The sequence below is a fragment of the Neomonachus schauinslandi genome, chromosome 16, assembly GCF_002201575.2.
Source record: "Neomonachus schauinslandi chromosome 16, ASM220157v2, whole genome shotgun sequence".
NCBI classification, from domain to species: Eukaryota; Metazoa; Chordata; class Mammalia; order Carnivora; family Phocidae; genus Neomonachus; species Neomonachus schauinslandi.
In genome coordinates, this window is record NC_058418.1 from 48521149 (window position 1) to 48547867 (window position 26719).

At 38.8% G+C, this 26719-nt stretch overlaps 1 protein-coding gene across 1 annotated transcript in view; it reads left to right on the top strand.

Moving 5' to 3' along the window:
• Positions 1–26719, top strand: part of CNTNAP4 (contactin associated protein family member 4) — a 213679-nt gene that overhangs the window by 177390 nt on the left and 9570 nt on the right. The window contains exons 9-13 of the mRNA XM_044922066.1: positions 215–364; positions 6027–6198; positions 11660–11766; positions 15848–15967; positions 26157–26354. Of these exons, the coding sequence (XP_044778001.1) occupies positions 215–364; positions 6027–6198; positions 11660–11766; positions 15848–15967; positions 26157–26354 (747 nt within the window). The remainder of the gene's footprint in view (positions 1–214; positions 365–6026; positions 6199–11659; positions 11767–15847; positions 15968–26156; positions 26355–26719) is intronic.

Sequence of the window (26719 nt, forward strand, 5' to 3'; positions counted from 1 at the left end):
TGCTATCTTCTTCTTCTTCTTCTTCTTCTTCTTTTTTAACATATAATGTATTATTTGTTTCAGAGGTACAGGTCTGTGATTCAACAGTCTTGTACTATTCACAGCGCTCAGGAAACAAACTGAGGGTTGCTGGAGTGGTGGGGGGTGGGAGGGATGGGGTGTCTGGATGGTGAGCGCTGAGAGAGATCTCTTTTAACTGATGTCGTCTCCCCAGGTGTTGGATTAAATGACGGGCAGTGGCATTCCATCTCCTTATCTGCCAAACGGAATCACCTGAGTCTGGTGGTAGATGGCCAAGTAGCCTCTGCTGCTTCTTCCCTGGGGCCTGAGCAGATTTATTCAGGTGGTACCTATTATTTCGGAGGTAAGAGAAAAGGTCAGGCCATACGGGCAATTGACCCCTATTTGCAGTTACTCCCCCCTGTGTCTTGGAGATGTCATCATGTTTTAACCAATTCAATAGTATGGTAATTTCTCACTTTCTTTGAACATGGAAATGTTGAGTGAATCAAGATGACCAACTATGACCTAAGATGCATTTCTTAGATGTGATTTACTTATGTTTACAATTTCGACAATGAGAATGATTGCAAATAGACAACCGTCTTCAGTTCTCACTTTCAAACTTTGTTATATTTTCCTAGTGTGAAATGGTTCTTATATGGCTTTTTCAGATTTTATGGGCTGATTTTATTGCAGTATTTTCCTGCACATGGCTCTTAGCTCCTGTGGAGCATCCGTATTGCTTTCCTACTGCCCAATGCAGAAGGACAGTATTATGCCAATGGCAAATAATCTAACCTAATTAGCCATAGAAACCTCTGTTCATTGCTAAGTAATAATGCACTGATACATTTGATGAAATTAGGGCATCAACCTTCAACACCAGGCCATCTCTCTAAGAGAACAAAAACAAATGAAGCATTTACCTGCCCTGGATGTTTGATTGAACTAAAAGCTTGAAAAAGAAAACCTTGGAAATGGAAATGAGTCTTTACCGCTGGAAAATTAAAATAAAATGTGATTTGCCAGTAGAAAGGCAAAGTTGTAAAACTGGTAGTAGTAGTAGTAAGACTTACTTCTAATCATGATTTGGTGTGTTTCTTATTGCTGTTATTTTGAATTTTAATAGTCACCTCTGTCTAGAATCGCCTTTGAATTTGGTGGCGGTAGCGCGATCTTTATTATTCATCAATAAAATACAAATTCCTTCCTAAGAATTGACAGTAAGCACACAGACCATGCATCGTTCATCTGATACTAAGAACGAACAAACACTTTCCGTGCTACCCAGGGAGGGGTCCATACGGTATTCCTGTCATAACTTAAAGGGAAACTTTCACAATGTCTGGAGCCCTCGATGACCTGCAAATGAAGGAGGAGGATGTCCTCAGATTCCTCGCGGCAGGAACCCGCGTGGGTGGCACCAACCTTGACTTCCGAATGGAACCACAGGACATCTACAGAAGGAGAGGTGATGGAGGCTACCTCATGAATCTGAGGAGAACCTGGGAGAAGCTTCTGCTGGCAGCTCGTGCCATTATTGCCGTTGAAAACCTGGCTGATGTCAGTGTCCTATCACCCAGGAATCCTGGCCCGTGCACTGGGCTGAAGTATGCTGCTGCCCCTGGAGCCACGCCTACTGCCGGCCGTGTCCCCACTGGAACCTCCACTGACCAGATCCAGCCAGCCTTCCGGGGCCCGAGACTTCTGGTGGTGACTGATCCCAGGCCTGACCACCAAGCCTCTCACAGAGGCGTCTCAAGTTCACCTGCCTACCATCGCTCTGTGGAGCACAGAACTCTCCTCTGCGCTCTGTGGACATCGCCATCCCTTGCAACAACAGGGAAGCTCAGTCAGGGGGTCTGATGGGGTGGGTGCCGGCCCGGGATGTTCTGCGCATGCGTGGCACCTGAGCTCTACTTCTGCAGAGTTCCTGAAGGGATTGAAGAGGAGGAGCAGAGCGCTGCTGAAAAGGCTGTGACCACGGAGGAATTTCAGGGTGAATGGACTGCTCCAGCTTCTGAGCTCACTGCTTCTCAACTTGAAGTCGCAGGCTGCTCTGGCCACTGAATGGGTAGGAGCAACACCTGAGTGGTCTTAAGCTGCTCTTCCACAAAGGCAAACAAAATGGAAATAAGGTCGATGGAAAATAGTTTCTTTAAAAAAAAAAAAAGAGGAACAAACAAAGAAAACCCCTGCCTAATCCGTTGCTGTGAATGGCAGCACATATGGCAACAATATTAAAAGATGTAATTGCCTCCCTTAGCGAGATTTGTTCATTTCTGAACCAAGTTGTTTATTAAACCTCATGGAATATATGATTGATTTTATGGCAATCCATGGGAACACATTCCTTTAATAAATGGTAAAGTATGGAGAACAAATTAACTAAGAGCTTTCACTTCAAAGGAAAAGATTTAGAAGCACTAAAAGAGATTTCAAAAACAGGCATATTGTTAAATGTGAAAAAAAAAAGACTAGATAAAGTGAATAGACTGGATAAAAGTGTAAATCATGAAAATAGAATCCTCGTTCTTAAAGTATTTTGCATCCCTCATGTTCATATTTAACGATGCCTACCTGTTTTTTGCAGAAAATTTTTATTGCTATTCATTCTGTCCTAGTTTATGGTGAAATATATCACATGTGCACTCTGTAATTTTGCTTGTTTTTATTATGGTACAAATGATATACTCTGTTTTATTTAAATAAACTTTTAATCTTTGAATAGTTTTACATTTATGAAAAAGTTGCAAAGATACGGAGTGCCCATATTCCCTGCACCCAGTGTCCTCTTACATCATATGTGCATTTTAAAGGATACTAATTAGAATACTATGCATATCTACATGTGCATTTCCCAGCTTAGAAAGATAATATTATCAACATTCATTTGCCCATCCAGGGTCCTATCTCTTCATCTCCTCAGATAAACACTGTCTTGAATTTGGGTTTTATTCTCCCTCTCATGTTCTTTATAATTTGGTGTCTATTAAAGTGTTTCTGAGTTCCTAACCAATAAACTGTGGAAGCTTCCGTAATAAAATTCAAACTTCAGGACTTTAAAAAAAAAATCACAATCACAGGTTTACGTAGGTATCTCTGTTTAATCAATCATTTCAGTTGGTGTCCTTCAGTTCCAGAACATTTTGCGCATGAGATTCTACTGATCAATGAACACACACCCCGCACACATTAAGGCACGCTGACATTTCCAGGCTGGGAACAAGAAGCCAAAAGAAAGCCGGGGACCTTCTGCCCTTCTCCTCCCTCCCTTGTTGCAAGGGATGGCGATGTCCACAGAGCGCAGAGGAGAGTTCTGCTGTTCTGCAGTTCTTCCCAGACTTGTGGTCCAGAGACTGGTAGAGGAGGTCCATCCTTCTGGAAGCCCCCTTAGGCCTTTGGGCTGGCAATTCTGGATGTGGGGAGTGGACTGGAGGAGAGTGGGGTGACTAACTCTTCCCAGTTTTATCACTGGATGCCCTGAGTCCCAAGGCAAACTGTCACAGGTTTTGGCCCTAGAAAACCTTCCACTCTGTGTGCCTGAGAGCCTCCTGTAATACTAGGATCCATATTATCTAGGTGGAAGGCTCTGCTTAAGTTGTTACTTCTTCAGCCAGTTTATCTTCAAGTAAATAAATATTCCATGTTCTGAGATGTTTCCCATCAGTTCTCTTCCACTACCCTCTCAACTCACCTGCAGCTTTCCAGTGATCTTATCAGCCTAGAGTTGGCCTACCGTGGCTGCGGTCTCTTCCACCAACCTGCATTGTACCTCCATTCCAGGCTGGTCTTGAGAGTGACAGTCATGTTGGGAGAGGGGGCTGCTCAGAAATCATAGCATTCCGCCTATGCCATACCAGACTCCATTATCTGTCCATCGTTTTCCATTTTTTCTCCCTCCAACTGAGTGCTTTTTCAAAACTTCAGACTTCATTGTGGTGCACTGTGCTCGACTTTTATCATTTATAAATTATAAATTTTAAATCTGGGTTCTCCAGATTGAAGGCAGGCAAACGTCTAATTTCTGCAATATTCCCCCATGTGATCTTTGTGCTCTTGAATAACACACTGTGCAGCACAGACCAGAGGCAGCAGACCTTGGGTAGAATTCTCACACCCCCGCTTGGGTAAATCAGACATGCTCCATCCAGTGAACAGGCTAGACCACCATGAAGTCAAAGCCGACATCTTCTGGTGTGGTGACACTGAGTGATTATAATTTATCTGTCATCCTCAGAGGTGCTTCACATGCGCACTGCCTCCGGTAATGGATCCATCCGTTAATTCAGCATTAAGTATTCCCCGGAAATCTTCATATTTTAGACCTTCCATCTCAAAGCGGTTCAGTGCTGAACTTCTCTCTGCTGTTGGCAATATATTAACTTGTGGTTGCCTGTTATCGTAGACTAATGAGACGAACCTGGCTTGAACCCTTCTTTATTCTTAAAATCTCTTGCTTATTAAAAATTGTAGCTAGGAATATGAAGTGCCTAATGATATGACGATGTGCTTTCTGTAAAGTTCCGTAATCTTTCTTTGTCACTGCGTTTGCTTAGTTTTATTCCCTACAGGCATATTGCACCATTTATTTTATTCTGAAATGGTTTGAAATGTGTCAGGAAACACTACCTGGAGAAAAGGAGATTAGCAGAGCTGTTTATATTCCTGGCATATTGTAGTCGCCCCCAAATATTATTGAACTATTATCCTCTCAGTTTTTACTTTAACATTCTTAATTGGTTAATAAGTCATCTAGAAAACATATCGAGGTTATAATAACCATCTCCTACACCACAGAAGAATTTTAAGCACTGAAAACGTATGTGGTACCACGTACAATAAATTGATACTCCAAGAGCTTTCATCACCTTTTCTTGATATATCAAATTTGAAACTTCGAAGTCTCCCGTGATATTCCAATGTACCTGATAACCGTTTTAAATATGACTCCTGGCCTTTACTTGCCACGTTAGTGTGTTTTGTTAGGAAAATAAGCATTAAGGGGAAATATCGTCAGTCACAATATTTAATTATAATTAGGAAAGAGTGTGGATTGTATAGGTATTAGGAAGAAAAAGAGTGTGGCTTGTGTAGGAATTAGGAAGTTTCTGATTCATTTCTTATTCTTGAAACTGTAATAGTGCTTGACAACCATAACAGCAGAGAAAGATTAATGAAAAATACCTAAGTATAATATATGTGTTCATACTCCATAAAATTATTTATTTCACTTGGCTGGAGAAACACTTAGAACATCATTAAACCCCAGAGAATAATGGTTAATAATATAGTTCTTTATTACTTAAATAATTAGAAACAGGTCTTAGATAAGTGTTAGAAAAAAATCAATATAAATGGAGCATTCTTTTATGAGGCAAAGAATAAATAAAATCACAGTGAAATGTTTTTGACGTTAAGTCATTATGATTTATTAAAATGCATGTGTGTATGGCTCTTATATGCATATGAAAATAAAGTATTTAATTAAATAGTTGGTAATTTTATTCCAAGTCAATACAGCTCCTTTCCCAAATAGTTAGCTTTAAATACCAAGGTATTTCACTGTTACGGATTTATCTTTTGTTATCTACAGTGCACATTTTCAATCTTTATGCCTTTTTTGCATTCCAAAAGACTAAGTTCCTGTGTTTAATGTATCATTTAATATTACATAATGATAATATAGTATATATAATATATAATTATAGCATATAATTATTATATGTTCTTATTAATACAAAGTATTTCTCTTTATTACCATAGGGTAATAAAGAGAATAATAATAACATGATTTCATGTGAACCCTATGGTCATGAAGAGAAATACTTTGTATGAATTGCAATATGTCATTTAGATCAAACTAATGATGGCTGTGAGGGGCTCTTCCTCCCTCTTAATTTTAAGAAATTAATCAAGTGCCTTTTTTCTTTTCTTTTTTCATAAGGAAGTTGTTTGTGCTACTAAATCCTGGATCATTATGATATATCCTGATTTACTTTGTTTTGTTTTGTTTTGGTCAGGTTGTCCTAACAACAGCTTTGGATCCCAACGTAAAAATCCACTGGGTGGATTTCAGGGATGTATGAGACTCATTTCTGTCAGTAACAAGGTGGTCGATCTGATTTCAGTTCAGCAGGGGTCCCTTGGAAACTTCAGTGACCTTCAGATAGACTCATGTGGAATCACAGACAGGTAAGGGCAATCTCCTTTCTTTACCTGGCCTGTCCATTTTCAAACATTCGGCAGCATATTAAAATTTATATATAAAACGAATATGTTTTTAAACTTCTCTTTCCTGCCACCACCTGTTCCACAGGAACTGGATGGTATTCACATTAGAAATAAGAAAGATATGCTTAAAAAAAAAAAGGAAAAGAAAAATACACTTTTAGTTTTATACTTCATATTTCCAAGGATAAAACTGAGGTGGAAGACATGTGACCATGTTATTTATATGTACACATGCTACCAGTTTACAAAAGGTAATGTTGCTGCTGCTATAATTTTAGATGGGTGTAAATGTATCAAAAATATATCATTAAACTCAGTAAATTAGTACAGTCTAACAGTAGTATTGATCACCACGTACCACTAAGTCATAGACGGACTGCTTCTCTGACAGCTGAGTAATACTTTCAGAGGCCTAGCAGTTTAACTGGTTGCTGTGCTCCTACTGTGTGCCTTTAACAGCCCATTACTGTCCTCTCTGCAGGGAAAATAAAAAGAGCCTCTCCTCTGGGAAAGTCTGGAGTGGTAGTATTGATCAAGATATAAGGATGACCAAGTAGTTGCAGTAGGAACTCCACCACAGGGCATGATAATTCAAGATCTGGAAGTTAGTTGTAGAGAACAAGTAAAACAATAATTGATAGTTAATAATTAAAACAATAAATTGATAGTTAATAATTAAAAAATATTTTTAGGCATGGGCATATTAGCCAAATAATCTTGCCAGTCATGCTTTCATATCAAGAGTGCTAATTTTAATTATTGAGTTCAATGGAGTGTCATGGCCATTACAGATAAAAAAACTAAGCAGTGTTGTGACAGACTTAGCCCCTACCCTGTAGTAGTGTTCAATATATATTTTGAATAAATATAAATTCTGAGCTTTAAAAATAATTTTTTATTTGTATGAGCTATTTTATCAACATAAACACACATCTATATATATAATATTATTATATATTATATGTATATTATACCTGGTAGACCATTAGTCTATCAGTGTCTATGATCCTATTTTGAATACTAATAGATACTGTGTTGTGTGTAGAAAAAAGTAATTGTAATCTCATTTAGCAACGGATTAGAAGGCCATACTTTCCTTTCTATGAATATTTATTTATTCATTATTTATTTATTTAACCTGATTTATAGAGAAAATAATCTTTCTGTAATAAAAGATGATATGTAAAGAAAGAATTTAGATTGTAAACCTGAATTGGCTTGATTATGGGCCTAAATGCCTGTGACCTTTTTCAAAGTTACATCCACACCAGCTCTAGAACCTTAACCCCGATCTGGGGAAGGGCGTGTGGCAAGGCTCCCTGAGCCAGCTCTCTCAAGGTGGGGCTCACTTCTCAGTGGCTAACAGTCGTTAGGGCCCCATGGGAAGGTTCGGCCATCCACACTATTAGTGATAGTCATGTTGACCATCTCAGATTGCAGACAGTTCTCTCTGTACAAGTTGATGCACACTTCTCCAATGTGGGTTTCTCTGAAGCTGCCCTCTTACACAGGGAATCTGGGGAGATACACATTTGTAAAACAGAGGACTGTGATGCCGCGCAATTGCAGAATGTATAGTTTTAGTACCACATCTGAAAAACACTTCTCAGAAATAGTGAGCAAATTATGGATAGATCTTGGCTATACGTGATTTATTTTTTTAGGAGAAACTTATGACTAACGGCCACCCTAGTAATCTTAAAAATAATAGCAAAAATCAAAGTAATTTTGGCATTTGTTTACCTTTTAGATTTCCAAAAGTACCTCTAGACTCATCCTCTTACATTCAGAAGAAGATGTATATTCATTTATTTTGGTCTTATGTGCTATACCTATTGACATAGCTTCTAAGCATTATTAAAGTCTTTTTAAAAATCTGTTTACCAGGGTATATCCTAAGCACTTAACATGAATTAGTATTTAAGTTGGAATGACTATGTGTAAGGATGATGTGAGTGTGCAAGGAGTCTGGGAATGCATGTGTGAATGACCTACAAGTGTGAGCCTGTGTTGGGATAGTATGGTTGTGTGTGTGTGCATTTGTATGAGTTAGTGTGTGAGGAGTTGTGTGAGGGTGTGAGTATATAAGGTGCTTTTGGATATGTGAGTGAGCTTGTGAGTGTGTACATGTGTGTGAGAGACTGTGTGCAAGGACTGTGTTCTAAAATGAATTTTACTTATTTATTTTTTAATTTTAAAGATCTAATTGTGTTTATTAAATGATTTATGAATTGGGCAGCGTCCCATTTAGCAGATAGAGGGGCCCTCCCTGAAATGAATTTTTAATTAATTAATATGTACTTAAAGTAATCCTCACAAAAACCCACAGAGCTTGTTCCTAGTAGTATTTGTTTCTAATAAATATGAAAACAGATGCACAGGGAGGGGAAGTTGGCTAAGAGGACATGGCTCAGAAGCAGAGCCTGCATCAAATCTCAGCGCCCCGGGGCCGGGGAAGTCCCATGGAAATGTCTGCCTGCAGAGCTGTATAGCCCCCTGGGGGCACATTCACATTTATTGTGGTTACTATTAATCTATGTATAATAAACACATAATTTAATGGTTTAATACATTGCAGTTAAAAACACAGGAACATTAAAAATATACTTAAAAATCTGATGGGAACTAAACAGTGTAGCTCTTTTTTTACTGTAACTTTAAGTTGGATCAAACCTACACGTAAAGGTGTACATATATTTGCACACGTGCTCACACTCACACTTGTACAGTCATTCTCACACACTCTTTACACACATAAATGAACGGCCATTGCACACAGCCTCTCACGTGTCTGTATACACTTGTGTGCTCCCTCACACACCCCAAAGCTCTTTACCACACACAATCCTTACACGTATACTCCTTATACATGCATTCCTCTACCTCCTCACTCATTAATCCATACATATGCACACTCACACACATGCACACACTTATGAGATCACTCCCACAGCCCTTACACACTCACATCTTCCTTCCACACAGTCACATACACACACTAATTTAGAAGCCCTCCCTTTGTTCCCTGTGCACATGCAGGGGAAGTGGCCCTACGTCAGAAATCTGGGTGGGGGGTGACTGAGGGCTGAGGGCAGTCAGTCCCTCAGTGGAACTGAGGACGGGACCACCAAGGGAGCTGCTGTCCATATCCCATGTCCCCATGTAAGTTATGAGCAATGAAAATAATGATGGAATTGTCTACGGGAAAATGTTGGAGGCCAGAGAGAATGGGTTGATGGGTTGTTTCACTTTGTACTGGAATGACTAGTGAGGAGAAAAGTGTAAATTGTTTAGACATTGAATGAAAATCAGTACTTCACTATACAATGTAATTTACCATAGGTTACTTACTGTTCATCAAAGAGAGCTACTACATGGTGAATTTAAATAACATCCACAATCCAGGCTTCACGTTGTAATTAAAAAATGGGAAAAGTCAAGCTTAACAAGAATCAAGGAAAATGAATTCAGTATCTTTCAGCAGCAGCAAATCAAATAGAAATTTCACGCGTATCACACTAAGCATTCATTCTTTAGGATCTTAGGTATAGCCGCTTACATCTGCCCCCTTTTAAAACATGGCTGAGGTCTGTAAAGAAGAGCCCGCTCTGTCCTTTTCTTTTCTGATCACCAACTAGGGTTATTATTGTTTTAATCTCCCTCTTTCTTCTAGATTGTTATTGACTTGAAATGCTTCAAAAATTAAATACATGGTGAAATATTCTTTGAATGGATTCCTGTGAATCTATAAAAATGCTAAAATATATGTAAACTTAGTTGGCAGTGGGAGATGCCCATTACTTATCTGTGAACCCTTAAAAAGCAGGTTGTAAAATAACATATGATTATATTTATAAATACAACCTCACACACAAATGCATGTATATATGTTTATAGTGGTGACTTTTGTATAAGAGGTTATAAACTATATTTCTTCTCTATCGTTTCCTGGATCATTTGATTTTTGTACAGTAGGTATCTATTTTTTATAATCAGGAAAAATCAATAACATTATTTTCAGTTAAAATTGGAGAAATCCCATAAGCGAAACATGAAGTTTCCCATCCTTAGTTTTTTAATAGTAGAGGTGGCAGAAACCCCAGTATGAGTGCATTCTTGACATGCTTCACAGTTTATTTTTTTATTCTGGGGTAAAAGAAAGCATTTCAAGCTTTGGTCTCAATATACCTTTCAATCTGAATTCTAAAAAGCATCAATAATCTGATCAGGGCTGTTCAAGTTGATACCAGAAGCTCCCCAGCTTTGTTGTCCACAGCACCCTTTGTATTTCAGTGATTTTTCTCATAGTGTTCCAAGCCCGAAAATATAACTAACACTTTCATTTAAAAAGTAGCTTAGGTCCAAACAACTTATTTATGTACTAAAATTTAGTAACTCTTTGAAAAAGGAATATATATATATATATATATATAACAAATATAATATATATATCTCTCTATATATGTCTATATATGTAATATATATATAATTCATATAGTTGTGTCAGTATATATATATTATATATAGTATTTATGTAATTTGAAAATATTTTAATTTTATTTTGAATTAAACACAACTCCTTCCTAATTACATGTGTTTACCTGTTGAGTACCGCACAGCAGTTCAAAGCTTGGGGTCAGGTCAGACACCACCACCCTCATTTTTGTTCCACACTGATTTCACCTGGTACTGGGTTGTTTTATTTTTTTTTTATCAACTATTGAAAATCCAGCTTCTTACAGATAGGACGTCACTAAAAGGAAAGTATTACGATCTAATGTTGAAATTGAACTATCTCGAGCTAGGAAGTTGTGCAGTCTTCGTCAGATACTGAGTATGCCTATATTTCTCTTGAAAAGTTAAAATATCCTGGGAGCCCCTGTGAGTTCCATTCAGCAGCCTGGAGCACCCTAACACACTGCTAGGAATTCGTGTGTCTATCCAGTGCACCTTCAACATTCCTGGAGGTCTTCACTTTACTCAGAAAGTGAATAAAGACACCCTTCCCTCCTACTTCCTTCTTTTCTTCTCTCTTCTTTATTCCTTCTTTTAAATGTTCAGTGTAGGAAATCAATATGATTAAATGTTGTTATTTTATGTAAGCTATTGATATTTCTGGCAACGTATTGAATTAGTGTTTTGTCACTGAGAGAAAAGAAAGGACTCTGATATAGTAGCACATGTTGAAAATGAAGCAGTCACAACTACCTGAGAATTGGTTGAAATCTGATGAATTTATTGATCGAAGGTTTGGTTCCGTGATTAAACCACCTTGACGACAGACTGAATAACCACGAGTCACGTTGAATTTACCCTTTCTGTTCCTGTTGACATTCTTCTCTCACACGACCGTGTATAACTGATCAACATTTTATGATCGCTCAGAATGAAAAGTAGTGATTGCATCTGCACCTTCTCGTAGGTGTTTGCCGAACTATTGTGAACACGGTGGTGAATGTTCCCAGTCCTGGAGCACCTTTCACTGCAACTGTGCAAACACTGGTTACACGGGGGCTACCTGCCACAACTGTAAGCTGAACACACCTGCTGCTTCTTGCCTCTGTTCTGATTTCCTTGTTCCGTTTCCCTTTCCATGGCTGTGTGCATATTCCATGTATTCTATGTATTCCATGTTCCATGTACTGGAATGCACAACCCTGAAGTTTAGCATCCAGTTGCTTTCTAGTTTATTTTCAATCCACACCTCTTTTCAAGAAGTTGTCAAAGTAGCTTATAGAAATAGATAACATTAAACAGGGTAGAAAAGAGTAGGAGAGCTGGCAAAGGGGAAATACGTATAGAAAACAAAAGGCAGCTAAGGATAAACATAAACAATGCAGAATACATAATCCTTCAATTCCCTTGCAACCCCATTAATGAGGATAATGAAATAAGGATGGCAGATAATGATGTTAATCATTAAATAGTCATTTTATTGAGTGTTTTCTAAATGCCAGGCACTGATCTAGTATTTTATATGTCCCAACTCCTTGAATTCTAATGACCACCTTAGTGGGTGGGTATTATTATTATCCCCAATTTACTAATGAAGTAACAGAGAGAGATTAATCACCTTGCCCCAGCCTCCTTAAATGGCTGAGGCATAGTGAGAATGTGAACACTTGCAATTATGCTCCAGAGCCTGGGATCATAACCAACACTCTTCCTATATTATAAACCATGCAATTTTTCTGATGAAATGTTTGCATGTTGGGGAGCCTGGGTGGCTCAGTCGGTTAAGCGTCTGCCTTCGGCTCAGGTCACGATCCCAGGGTCCTGGGATTGAGCCCCGCATCGGGCTCCCTGCTCAGCGGGAAGCCTGCTTCTCCCTCTCCCAACTCCCCCTGCTTGTGTTCCCTCTCTCGCTGTGTCTCTCTCTGTCAAATAAATAAAATCTTTAAAAAAAAAAAAACATTTCGGGCACCTGGGTGGCTCAGACAGTTAAGCGTCTGCCTTCGGCTCAGGTCACGATCCCAGGGTCCTGGGATCGAGCCCCGCATCGGGCTCCCTGCTCAGCGGGAAGCCTGCTTCTCCCTCTCCCACTCCCCCTGCTTGTGTTCCCTCTCTTGCTGTGTCTCTGTCAAATAAATAAATAAAATCTTAAAAAAAAAAAAAAAAGAAATGTTTGCATGTGTTGTAAGACTCATTTCATTTTGATGTCCACTTTTTCAGTATATATGATGGGGAGATCTAAGCGCCCATTTTTCTCATGTCATTACTGACCTTGCCAGGCAACTTAATTCCTACTCCCATCTCCTGTAGCCCTGACTTCAGGCCAGGGTGTTATGTCATCAGACTCCTCATTCCTGTTCTCTTCACTGTGTGCTACTTTGTACTCCTGCTAGAGTTGAGACTGGAATCCTGGGCTCCCAGCCCTGGACATTCTGTAAGGGACCCTCGGAAGTCCTGATTCAGGGCTGGCAAGGGCGTGAGCGGGAGGAGCTCCCGGCTTCACCCCTCAGACCTGTACCCCTGCAGCCGGAGTCATTCCTAAGGCATCCGTTTATCTGTTGGAGTGCCTCACAATATCATAAAGAATGCCTCCTGTTGCTAAAGCCACACTTCACTGAAACCAGAAGCCAAGTTACCCAGCTAGCTGTCTACTTAACTTTCTTACATCCTCCGTCATCCTAACTGTGGTAACTAACTCAAAACAAAAAGCTAATCGAATGTGTTTTAACTATTTATTTGTAATTGTTATCAATGACCAAATCTAAATATAAACACAAACAACTCTGAGGAAAAAAATTGGATAAATAAAATATTTTCATCTGTGGCCACAGTTTGATGAGTAAGTTCTTGAACAGATAGTCCAAATGGAACTGAAGGGTTTTGGCCAATAACCATTCTGAGAAATGGGGCCAGGATGACAAACCTGGATATAGTGAAGCCTTGACTATTGTTAGTGTAAATAGGGGAAGGGGCAGGGATGCAGTCTTTAAAAGGTTTCATTAGATAGCAGGAAGAGAAAAATGAAGGGGGGGATTCGGAGGGGGAGATGAACCATGAGAGACTATGGACTCTGAGAAACAAACTGAGGGTTCTAGAGGGGAAGGGGGTGGGTAGATAGGTTAGCCTGGTGGTGGGTATTAAAGAGGGCACGTTCTGCATGGAGCACTGGGTGTTATACGCAAACAATGAATCATGGAACACTACATCAAAAACTAATGATGTATGGTGATTAACATGATAAAAAGAAAAAAATAATAAAAGGTTTCATTAGAAAGTAATATGTTGTAAACAGTCATGTTATAAAGAGTCAAGCAATACACATAAAGCAAATGTATTCCTAATTACCCTCATGCAGTCACGTGTCCTTTCTACTACCAGCCCTGACTCTCAAGTCGTGAGTCTATCCTGCCAACCTCTTTCAAAGAATTTATGAACATATGTATATGTGCATACAGAAGTGAATAAACTAACCATTTTTACATGCCCATTTCACTGCACAAAATATAAATGTGACTCTAAAACAATCCATGCTTATATTTTTGTCTATGTCATATATAATAGGAACAAAATAAAACCATCAGACTGTGGAGGAATGGGGAAGTAAATTTGTATGATTATCCAAAATCACTGTAACACTGAGCAAATTAGCTACATTATTTCATATTGTTTAAGTTGTCATTAACATAATTTTCAAAAATTTGGACTAGATCAAGGAAAGCCTTTCAGGGCATGACTTACTTCTCTTTTCATAAAATGAAAAGCTTGATGGAAATCATAAGTGTATGTGGCCAAGTGTTCAATAAGATGTGCATCATATACAGTTGTTAATATCAAACTTTGTGCATGGCAAATGTATAATTGTATTCTCAAAAACATCCAATTATGGATTAAAACATATTGAGACCACTTGAGGGCATACTTGATATAAATATTTCTTTTGCTTCCAGTTTTAATTATATTAAATTCTCATTACAGGGCATTACAGAAAGTTTCTTTTATAAAATACTTTTAAAATTATTGATGAGGAGCTTTGTTGGTCAATTTTTTTAAAGATTTTATCTATAGATAATTTTATATGAGAAAGGAGAATAGTTACATCATTTAAAATTTTTCTATTACGTAATTGTGGATAAAAGCAGATTTTTTTTTTCCTTTTAAAAAAAAATTTTTTATTATGTTATGTTAATCACCATACATTACATCGTTTTTGATGTAGTGTTCCATGATTCATTGTTTGTGCATAACACCCAGTGCTCCATGCAGAACGTGCCCTCTTTAATACCCATCACCAGGCTAGCCCATCCCCCACACCCTCCCCTCTAGAACCCTCAGTTTGTTTCTCAGAGTCCATAGTCTCTCATGGTTCGTCTCCCCCTCCGATTTCCCCCCTTCATCCTTCCCCTCCTGCTATCTTCTTCCTTTTTTTTTTTCTTAATATATAATGTATTATTTGTTTCAGAGGTATAGATCTGTGATTCAACAGTCTTACACAATTCACAGAGCTCACCATAGCGCATACCTTCCCCAATGTCTATCAGCCAGCCACCTCATCCCTCCCACTCCCCACCACTCCAGCAACCCTCAGTTTGTTTCCTGAGATTAAGAATTCCTCATATCAGTGAGGTCATATGATACGTGTCTTTCTCTGATTGACTTATTTTGCTCAGCACAATACCCTCCACTTTAAAAGCAGATTATTTAAGGAGATTATACTATTGTGTTTCAGATGTGAGGTTATTACAAGGTGACACTAGAAATTCCAAAATGGATGTCAGAAGATCCATTTGGGTGGATGTCCGAAATGGATGTTACATTATACTTATAAGCATTTTGATATTTAAAACACATACCTTCTCTTTTGTTGTTTTACCTAATGTAAAAATTATTTTTATTTTGACTAATAATCTCATATTTTCTTGATGACAAAAGGAAATGCCACAGAATTTGTCATTCTGCCTTTTTCTGTATAACCTTTCATCCATATTAATTTTTTTTAAAAAAGAATGGGTTTTGTTTTAAAGTATGTTTTACCTTTTCTCATGGTCAGTAATATACATATTAAATTTCAAAACTTGGCGTATTTTGTGTCCAAATTAAAATTTAAGAGATTATTTTTATACTATTCCATTTATGAGGATCCATTTTTTTTTTCTTACAGCTATCTATGAGCAGTCATGTGAATCCTATAAGCACAGAGGAAACACTTCAGGGTTTTACTATATAGATTCAGATGGAAGTGGTCCTCTGGAACCCTTTCTTCTATATTGCAATATGACTGGTGAGTTAATCAACTTTCATTTAATAGTTAAATTTGCATGAATGCTTTAAATACACAAATTTAAAATGAAACTAGTAGAAAGTTGACCTCCTTTGCAACTTGATTAAAATGTATATTGTTCAGTGGAAGAACTTAACAAAAATCTTTAAAAAATAGTTTAATGGTAATGATTTAGAAATATTTCATTATTTTCAATGAATCTGGCATCTGTGTAGAACATCTAATAATAGATGTATCTTATTAAGTCCCCAAACGAAAAGGACAGACTATTTCTCTGAGAAGACTGATACATGTGAAAGCTTTGAAAAATACTTAACTTTTTAAAAGTAGGTAAACATGACTTGTGTTCTTGAATTCTTTACTTACATAAATTTAAATAGGAATTAGTAGTCAAGGAAAATGTATTTGATTAAATTGAACATCCGTTCATGATAAAAGAGAAGGTAAAAACGCAATAAATTACCAATAGAAGGAAATTTCCTTACTTTGTTAAAGAGTACTAACAAAAAAATCGTGTAGCACATATCACACTTTATGGTGAAATATTGAAAGCTTTACCCCTGTTACCAGCATTAACACAAGGATGCCTGCTATTATCACTCTGTTCACCATTATATTGGAGGTCCTTGCCAGTGTAATAAAGAAAGAGAAAGGAAAGATGTAAGTACTGTAAGGGTAGAACTAAGATGCTCATTATTTGTCTGTGACCACGTTATCTATTGATTCTCATTATTTGTCTATGACTAGGTTATATTTTAGCATATGTATATATACTAATATATATATATATATATACAGATAAACTATTAAAATTTAGGATGATCACTGGGTATCAAATTAATATAAAAATTAACTACATTTCATTTCTGTATACCAGCAGTAAGCAAAATGAAGTTTTAGAAGATTTTATTGCCCATCACATAAAAAATCTCAAATACATGGTAATAAACCTAATGAAAGATATGCATGACTTCTACATAGAAAAGTATAAAATGCTCATGAGATAAATTAAAATTCTAAATAAATGAGGAAATATAAAAATTCCATTGATTAGAAAACTCAGTATGGTGTAAATATCAATTCTTCCCATGTAGGTTTTGATTTGGTACAAGTCTGAATTAAAATTCCAGTGGGGTGTTTATTTGTTGGTTGATGTAACTGTTTTGGTGAAAACTGGCAAGCAGGTTCTAAAATTTGTCAGCAAATTTGAAGGGACAGGAAGAACCAAATCAATCTGGAAGAATGAAGTTGAAGGACTCAACTCTAATAGACATAAAGACATTCTACCGACAGGCTCAGTGAAACAGTGTGTGACCAGCATAAAGGACAAACAAGTAGATCCGTGAAACAAAATAGCTAAACAGACTGACTCATGTATGGGCAGTTGACTTACTGCAAAGGTGGCGTTGATACACAGTGAAGGGAAGATGGTCTTTCAGCCAGAGGTGTTGGTGAGAGGGGCTGTAGATAAATGTCGTAAAAAAGAATCTTGATCTCTTCACTATCAAACCCAAAACAATGGATTTTAGATGAACTGTGCTGTCTTCTGTAGTAGCCACTGGCAACAAATGCCGATTTCAATTCATATTTAATTAAAACTAATTAATGAAACTAAGTGAATGGAAATAAGCTTTAAAAATTAAAATTAAAATTAATAAAAATAAGACTAAATTAAATGCCCACTTTTCTCAGTCTCACTGGTCACATTTTAATTGCTCAGCAGCCACCTATTCTATCATTGCGGAAAGTTTGCATTGAATAGCACTGTCAGGAAGTCACAGTTTTCTGGAGCAAAACAAACAGAAAAAGGAAATACTAAATTGAAGTAGCAGGTGTTTCAGAGGGGGATTCACTACTTAAGATCAGGCAGTGAGTATCTGGGGAAAGAACATTCCAGGCAAAGGAAATAGCAAGTGCTAAGTGCTGAGAGCAGTGATCTTACCAGATGCATTCAGAAAATAGCAACAAATCTAGTGTGGTTGGAGTATGGCAAGTGATTGGGGAGTAGTGGGAGAACAAGAGACAGTCAAGTAAGGCAGGGCCAGGAGGGGAAGTCTCATTACTCTGAATGAGACGAGAAGACACCAGGGAGTTTTAAGCAATGATGGATGCCATCTGACTGCCTTTGGTGGGATCATGATGTCGGAAAGTGCCCATTTAGGAGCAGAGGTACACACACACACACACACACACACACACACACACACACCCATATGCATAGATATATATAAGGTATAGATCTATATGTATGTGTATATAATTTATGTCCATCTGTATGTCTGTAACAGGAATAGAGACCTGCTTGGAGACCAGTTCAAGTAGTGTAAGGATCCATGCGAGATGATGGTGGTGGCTTGCACTGGGTAATAGCAGTGTGGATGGGGGAGGGAGGTTCGACTTTCTCATTGAATACATGTGAGGTGTGAGAAAACAGAAGGAAACAAAAATAACACCACATTTTTAGTTGGGCAACTGGAGTAGTTGAGTTGCCATTATTTGAGATGTGGTCAGAGAAGGTTTGAATGGGGGACGCCTGGGTGGTTCAGTCGGTTAGGCATCCGACTCTTGATTTCAGCTCAGGTCATGATCTCATGGTTGTGAGATTAAGCTCTGCATTGGGCTCCGTGCTGGCTCAGCACTGGGCGTGAAGCCTGCTTAAGATTCTCTCTCTCCCTCTACCCCTACCTAAAAAAAAAAAAGAAAAAGAAAGAAGAACAGAGAGAGAGAGGTTTGAGGGGAAAGACAGCAGCTCAGTTTTACAGTTTGAGTTTGACACGTCTGTGACACATTCAGAGGCAGTTGAGCATGTTGAGAGCAACTAAGAAGGCAGTTGAACATGGGACCAAAAGTTCCTTTGTATTAATATGTAATTCTAAAAACTGGAGGATGGTGGTAAAACCATGGCAACAGATATTTAGGGAAATTAGAAAATTAGAATGTATCTTCAGAGATTTTTCATGTAACACAACCAGATGGCTGCCATTTGCTTTCACAACCATTGAGGACATTGCCTATCTTAGTCTGTTTGAGCTGCTGTAGCAAGATAACCACAGACTGGGTAGCTTACAAACAACAGAAATTTATTCCTTACAGTTTTAGAGGCTGGGGAGCCCAAGATCAGGGCACCAGCGTAGTCCAGCGAGGGCCTCCTCTGGGCCACAGACTTCCTGTATCCTCACATGATGGAAATAGCTCTGTGGGGTCTCTTTTATAAGAGGACTAAGCCCATTCATGAGGCCTCCACCCTCATGACCTGATCACCTCCGCAAAGCACCCCCTATTAATACCATTAATACCATTCATTATCTTTGGAGGTTAGGTGATTCAGCATATGAATGAGGGGGCACAAACATTCAGAGCATAGCACTGCCCCCAAAATGAAAGCAACCTCGGACAGCTGATGATACCCACGTTTGTCCCCTCCGCTAAGTTCCCCCTTCCACACAATACAGATTTCCAGGCAGCACCTTGAGTCAAGAGGTTAGGACAGAATGGTTGGGGTAAGACAATAGGATCAATATTTTACAAATCTTCCCAGTTGATTCTTAAGTGTACCCAGCTCGGAGATTTGCTGTTTTGGGCCTGTGGTTCTCAAGCTTTACAAAACAGAGAATGGGAGAATTAAACATAATAAGTTTGAAAATACCTCACAGAGAGGAAAGGAAAACTTTGCAAATGAAACACAGAACTTTAGGTGTCAACTACCTTTTTGATGTTTCCTGTTTGTCCAGCTTGGGTTGTGAATGAGCTTGAAGAATCTATCAGTGCAACCCTGTGAGTCCTGTCTTCCCACAAATGTGTCCTGTAGTAGTCACATGGACGTGCTTTAAAAAGGTTGGATTTTATAAATCAGATACCTCTAAGTTGATAAATATCTCGAATCTTTAAAACTTTAAGAAACATAGTAGACACACACGCGCACACACACACACGGTTCTCATTACCCGTGATAGTTACTTTCTTCAAAGCAGCCATAGACACTGAATTAGCCAAAATTGGACCATTCGCTCCTAGAGGAAATGCAGTAAGATTAGGTTCCTGTGAGCCTCTGGTCACAGCATTCGCATCAGCCGATCAATACATAACCTCATTTGACTTGTGTTTCGGGTTGAAGACACCTTATTTAATGCACACGGTTAATTCATCAACATTGAACTCACAGCCACCAGCACGATAACTCCCACCTCGGTGAAGCTTATTCTAGCACGTGCATTTCCTTGTGAGGCATATCACAGCCTCCTTGTGCTTGGGATACTAGACAGCTCTTCAGCACCACCCTTGGAGGCCATTTTAAGCAGTGAAATCATAAGAAGAAGCACAGAGATGGAAAAAACATGGCACTGAATAGACCACAAATGAGATACGTGTCACAGTATGAGAGCTGAAACAAGGAGACAGAGTGTGGCCTGGTTCAGCTTCAGCTGGATGCATGTCTACTGGGCAACTCAAGCTTTCTGCTGCTTTGTGCGTGTCTGCAGATGTCCAAGAGCACATTGATTTGGGGGGTACAAATAAATTGTAGTGAGTAGGTGATTCACAAATAATGAGGACCTGCAAATAATGAGTATTGAGTCTATACACATACAAACACCCATGTGCATGATATCTTTCTATGGAATAATTCCAAAATTTATAGGCCATGTGAACTTACATTATCTAAATGATAAGGCAATTATCCATTTCATTTAATTGAATGAATTATTCCATTTCTATTAAATCAGCATTTACCTTGTCATATTACTTTACGAGGTATGTGCCTTAGTCAATGAAGTCTCATGCTAACTCTGTAACAACTCTAAGAGACGTGAAGGAAATATGTATATACACACAGAGAGAGGTGAAAGGTGCTTCAGCAAAATTATCAGAAAGTATTGATGCAGAAGAGGACATTCACAACATTTAAAGCCATTTGAAAAGCAAGCCATTGAGGGCAGAAACACAGATAATCCAGGAGGAGACAGCTAAGTGGCTATCTTAGCTGTCAGAGGCCCCGGAATATTGAAATACATTCACACTAAAGTGACAATCCCAGAATGTAACAACCCAGTGAAAAATAATGTTACAGCTTGAAACATGTCCTATTGATCTGGTTTTGCAAATGAGGAAAGCAGGGAGGTTGGGTAAAGGCGGGCTGAAGAATCACTGGGGAGCAGTGAGGGACTAAAACCTCTTTTCTCCTGGCCTGAACATTTTTCTTCTAGAAAAGGCTACATTCTATCAATGTCTCATTGCTTGTAGCCAATAACATATTCTCTAGTTATATAAATCAAGTATAATAATTATAAAAACAAGACAAAATGTTGAATCAGTAACTTGCAAATGTGTAACTTTAAAAAAATCCAGTTCTCATTCTCAAACATCGCATTGTCAGGACAGTTGTTTTAGTGGGGAGCGATTGATGAGTGCTGGAGGTTAGAGGGGATGGCTGGCGCATCTCAGACTTTGGTGCAAATGCTAATTCCCTGGCTTTAACTCACTCTGTCCCACTGTACCACCACCAAGATGCCTGGATAGAGTTTTGCTGACTCAGTAAATTGGAGGACCAAGGCCTGGTTCTCTGCTCTCTGAAGGAGCTCTCCGTGTGCTTCTGAGACAGGAGCTCCTGAGACCCTCCCCTGGGAAGGCTGGAGAGTATGAGATTTATAACAATAAAATTTTACTTTAGGGATTTCAACAATAAGGCCTTCTTGATAGTTCTGAGAGTTAATAACTAACGATCATTATTCAGATGCAGCCTTGTGGACATCACGCTCTGCTCCACAATGCTGGCTGTTCTTCCCTTTCTTCTCCCAGGCTTTCCTGAACACAGCTCTTCCTACCTGACCTCCCAGGTTTTAATCACATCTATCACCCTCTGCTATGAATCCTGAAGGAACACGAGCTCTGCAGCTGTGTTGCTTAAACAGCATGTTTTTTCTTTACAGTGTTATCACGCTAAAAAATAGCAGCCAGTAGAAGATAAATCAAGTTCTTAATTACTCAGGTGCTTTACATACAATCCATATATTAGAAGTCTCTTCAGGGAGACACACTGGTAGGACCCAAACTGCCTTTCAGTGTTTAAGTTTCATAGATTTTTCTGCCCATTGCAGCTGTCTTTCCTGACTCATGTCCCTTTGTCTGCTTTACTGCAACAACTAACTCTCTTTGCATTTGGGTAAAGTACAGTTTTCAAAAATAAAATAAAATAAAATCACGACTCTTACACAGATATAAAAATAAAAACTAAAAAACATATTTTAAAGATTTTGTCTAACACATTATTAATGAGGAAACTGGTAAGTTGTTACAGCCAGTTCAAAGGAGAATCCAAGGAACAGACATATCTGTTCATCAGTACTATTGAAATTAATGTGCAAATGGAGGCGGGACTGGCTTCTTCCGTAGTGGGTGGTGGGGGAGGGAAGTCCATCGAACTTCTGCCAGGTGGCATTTGCTGGTGCATGGACAATAGTTTCTTGAGAGGAAACAATGCCTTGCTTGCTAAGCAAATAAGTAAGTGAGGCAAATAGATAAATAAATAAGTAAATCTGGAAGCCTGTGTTAAAGGGTAATTTCATATAAATGTGTCTTGGAAGTTAGAGATAGTGACTTTCTCTAGAGAGATTAGAAGGTTTATCGTCCTCAGATGCATTTGCCTACATTCTTTTTTTTTTTTAAAGATTTTATTTATTTATTTGACAGAGAGATAGACAGAAGAGCACAACCAGAGGGAGAGGGAGAAGAAGGCTCTGCACTGAGCAGGGAGCCCGATGCAGGACTCGATCCCAGGACCCTGGGATTGTGACCTGAGCCGAACGCAGATGCTCAACCATCTGAGCCACCCAGGCGCCCCCATTTGCCTACATTCTAAAAGTGACCAAAAAAACCCTGCAGACTGGTGCCTCTCCTCAGAGATCTCTTGCATTCCAGAGCCAGAATTCCTCTCTCCCTCTGTGAAGGGGAGGAGAAGATGCGCCAGCCATCCCCTCTAACCTCCAAGTCTCATAATTTGGGGGTTTCCTCTCTCTCTCTCTCTTTTTTTTTTTTTTAAAGATTTTATTTATTTATTTGAGAGAGAGAGCACGCGCATAAGCAGGGGGAGGGGCAGAAGGAGAGGGAGAAGCCGACTTCCTGCTGAGCAGGGAACCCAACACAGGCGGCTCGATCCTAGGACCCCGAGATCATGACCTGAGCTGAAGGCAGACGCCCAATGGACTGAGCCACCCAGGTGCCCTGAGGGTTCCTCTCTTGTGGAACAATTCCAGCATGTACAGGTGTATCTGGCACTCCTCTGTTGGCCTCTGGGAAACTGGGCAGTAGAGAACAGATGCTGCTAGGGTTTTCTGTGAGCAAATAGTCCCTGATCCAGGGACTCCCGTGTCTGTTAGTGAAGCTCTCGATCATCCATCTGTCTACAGCTAAATCCATCTGGATAGATACAGATAAATTGATTTAATTCGGATAGGAGGCAAGATAACTGGTTAACTTGCAAGTAGGAAAACATCGCATACCCTTCATAGTTTCAGATTTACTAATTTGCAGAACTATCATTTACAATTTACAGAGTTCTAAAACAGTTACAAGACACCAAAAGTCTCACAGCACCATAGGGGATCAGGGGATCAGTACTCTAGTCTGGACGGCATATTGTTTTTATTCATTTATTCCCTAATTCTTTTTTTTTAAATTTTTTTTGATGTAGTGTTCCATGATTCATTATTTGCATGTAACACCCCGTGCTCCATTCAATATGTGCCCTCTTTAATACCCATCATTTCTTTAATGTCTTCTGCATGTTGTGCCAAGACCCTGTGCTATGTGCTACAGATACTGTGGGTAGCAAATCAGAAACTATCACTCTTCTCGTACAGCCTACAGATGAGTGGAGAAGACCCATAGAATAAGTCACAAAATACTGAATTACAAATTGTGAGAAAGGCGGTGTCCTTTACAGTTGTAATTTCTAAACATCAGGTAATGCGGTCATGTTTGAAAAAGCAGTAAAGAGGCCCTGGGTTAGTAATCTTGAGGGATACCCCTGTTAGCAAAGCACATCAGATTTGGAGCATGGCTGCTGGTCACCCATTTCCAGCGTTCATAACCTGTTGTGATGATTCCATTGTCTCTGCTTTGCCCTGGAAATCTAGATTATCTAAGAAATGCAGCATCTGTTTAACTTCATATTTTGTAGCACTTTTTATTAGAAAATGAAATCACTTACAGAAACTACCACGATACTGAAATTTTAGAATTTCAAAAGTAGAAACATTTCTGTGCGCTGTCCTTTAAGGATTGTCCAGCGCCCTGGCCTTGGATGAAATTTACAACACCTTAAAAGACTTTTGGAATCATGTGTTAATTGTGACCCCGTGGATGCTGAATGGCAGGGAAGGCCCTCTCCGTGTGACCCAAAGGCAAAGAGACAAAGGCCTCATGCAGGTATATTGTCCTGCTCCTTTGGCAGCTGTTCAGCCAGTTGAGCTTCTTCATGCAGGCCATTGATTTACCGCAAGGAAAGAAGAATATTCTGTCGAACAAAAAAGCAGAGTCCAGTGGAGGTTAGGCTAACAGATTTGCCTGGTTAATAATCCTAAACTTCTAATAGCCAGGGTTGAGTTGGCTAAAATCAGAGAATTTCAGACCTACCCTATTGTCTCCTTTATGCTGCCACTTTATTTTCCAAAATTTGGAAATGGAGGCTCAGGTTTTACCTGACTTTTCTTAAGCTCACATTCCACTCCAGATCTCCAATTCAGATATCCTGATGGTCTCTATACCATATCACTGTCTGGCCATCCACAATTCATGCCAATACCTTATATATCATGTCCTCTTGAAGGAAATTAATTTACTGATAAAGCTCTACCGTGAGCCAAAATGCAAGGCAGCAATAAAAGCAACAGCTATTGTTTCCAAGAAAAATAACGATGGGGCATGGAAGGCAATAAGACTGTCAAAGTTGTCTCCTGTCTTATTTAGCAGACCTCTCTATTCAAAATTCTGGTGACCTGGAGAGGGGTGCAAGTGAAATTTCTTATCTTGTTCCGGTTGCCGATCCATGTGAATGTATTAGCTACAGAGAGGGGAGGAAATTCTACCTATTGTTTTCCTCCAATTTGGAATAGTCCTCTGTAATACAGAAGAGTTATGTGACTTAACAGCATATATATAGCATGGTTTTGACAACTTCCAATCTGTTTCTTACCTATTAAATCAGAGGCCTTTTGATGAATCTGTTCATGTGCTTGCATCTATCACAGTAAATATAATGTGAAGTCAATTTCTGGGGAAGTTGAAGGCTAGATATAAAGTGCCTATCTTCTGTTACAAACATTGTAGGATTTTTATTTCATTTAAAATTTTTGGTAGTCATTATGATGGTAATGTTTACAGACATTCAGGTGTCAATGGCAATTACTCTAGTAAATACTCAGAGGTACTTTATTTTTTGTGTTAGTTGAGTTGCTGCTGCTCTGTCAGATGTGTTCAGCTCAAGGGAGTAACTTCCTATGGCCCTGCATAATGATGCACATCACACAATACCAAAATGAATATTTAAAATTCGATTTAAAAAAGAAATTGATGTGCACTCATAATTAAATGTTGTCTGAAGAGAGATATCTATAGGCCATAAAAATTTGACTTTCCTTTTGCTGGTAACAGGAATGATTTTTAAGAGTAGAAAAGTCATTGCTTACATTATATAATGTAAAATATTTTAGAAATTCAAAGATACACCTTTTTTTTTTTTTCCACATTGTAACATCCCTGAATTCGGGGTGTATCAGTAATCAACAATGCTTTATAATTATAATAGGCATCTGGTTTTTTTCTTTTCTAAAATAGAATCACGACACATCTTTAAAAAGTAGAATATTGGATTCGATGAAATGAGATGTGTCACAAATTTTAATAATTTGTTTCCTTAATATTTTTCACCGTAAACATTTTCTGGTTAAATTATCTACAAAAGTAAAATAAAGTCACTGCAAATGCATGGCAATCGTATAAACTTCAGGGAAAAGAATCACTTTGCTATAATTCAAAAATTTTAAGAATCCATTTGTATTAATTCTACCTCTCAGAGAGGTTTGATGACTAGAAAAATTTGACTCAGATAAAAGGTGATTTTGATTTTCTTTATTTATTTTAACTTTTGCAGACTAGTGATGGTCTCCTCTCTTTCTTCCCCATTTCTGCATACAAGAAACTGCATGGACCGTCATACAGCACAATGGCTCTGACCTAACAAGAGTCAGAAACACTAACCCAGAGAACCCATATGCTGGGTTTTTCGAATATGTGGCCAGCATGGAGCAGCTCCAGGCCACAATTAACCTTGCGGAGCACTGTGAACAGGAGCTTACCTACTACTGCAAGAAGTCACGACTTGTCAATAAACAAGGTAAGGAAACTGAGGCATGTGTCCTGCTGTGCACCTTGCACCGTGCACTTGACCTCACCAGCTCCTGTGGATATTAATGATGCCAGGGTGGTGGCATATAGCCCCTTGAGAGTGTCTGCCCCCTGTACGCTTAGCAAACATGTCACAGTCTGGAAGCCACAGCAATGCTTTTGCCTGAAGAAAAGAACAAGATCAATTTACGCTGGGCTTTGTTCAAAGCCTTGATTGCCTTCAGAGTCTCTTTGTGGTCTTCATCAGATAACTCTACAGAAAAGGGCTTCTTTGGGCTCCTCAATGGATGCTCAGTGTTTGTCCCTTATAAAGGGCAAGTGACATTTATGGTTTGTTCTGGCATGCAAAAGAGC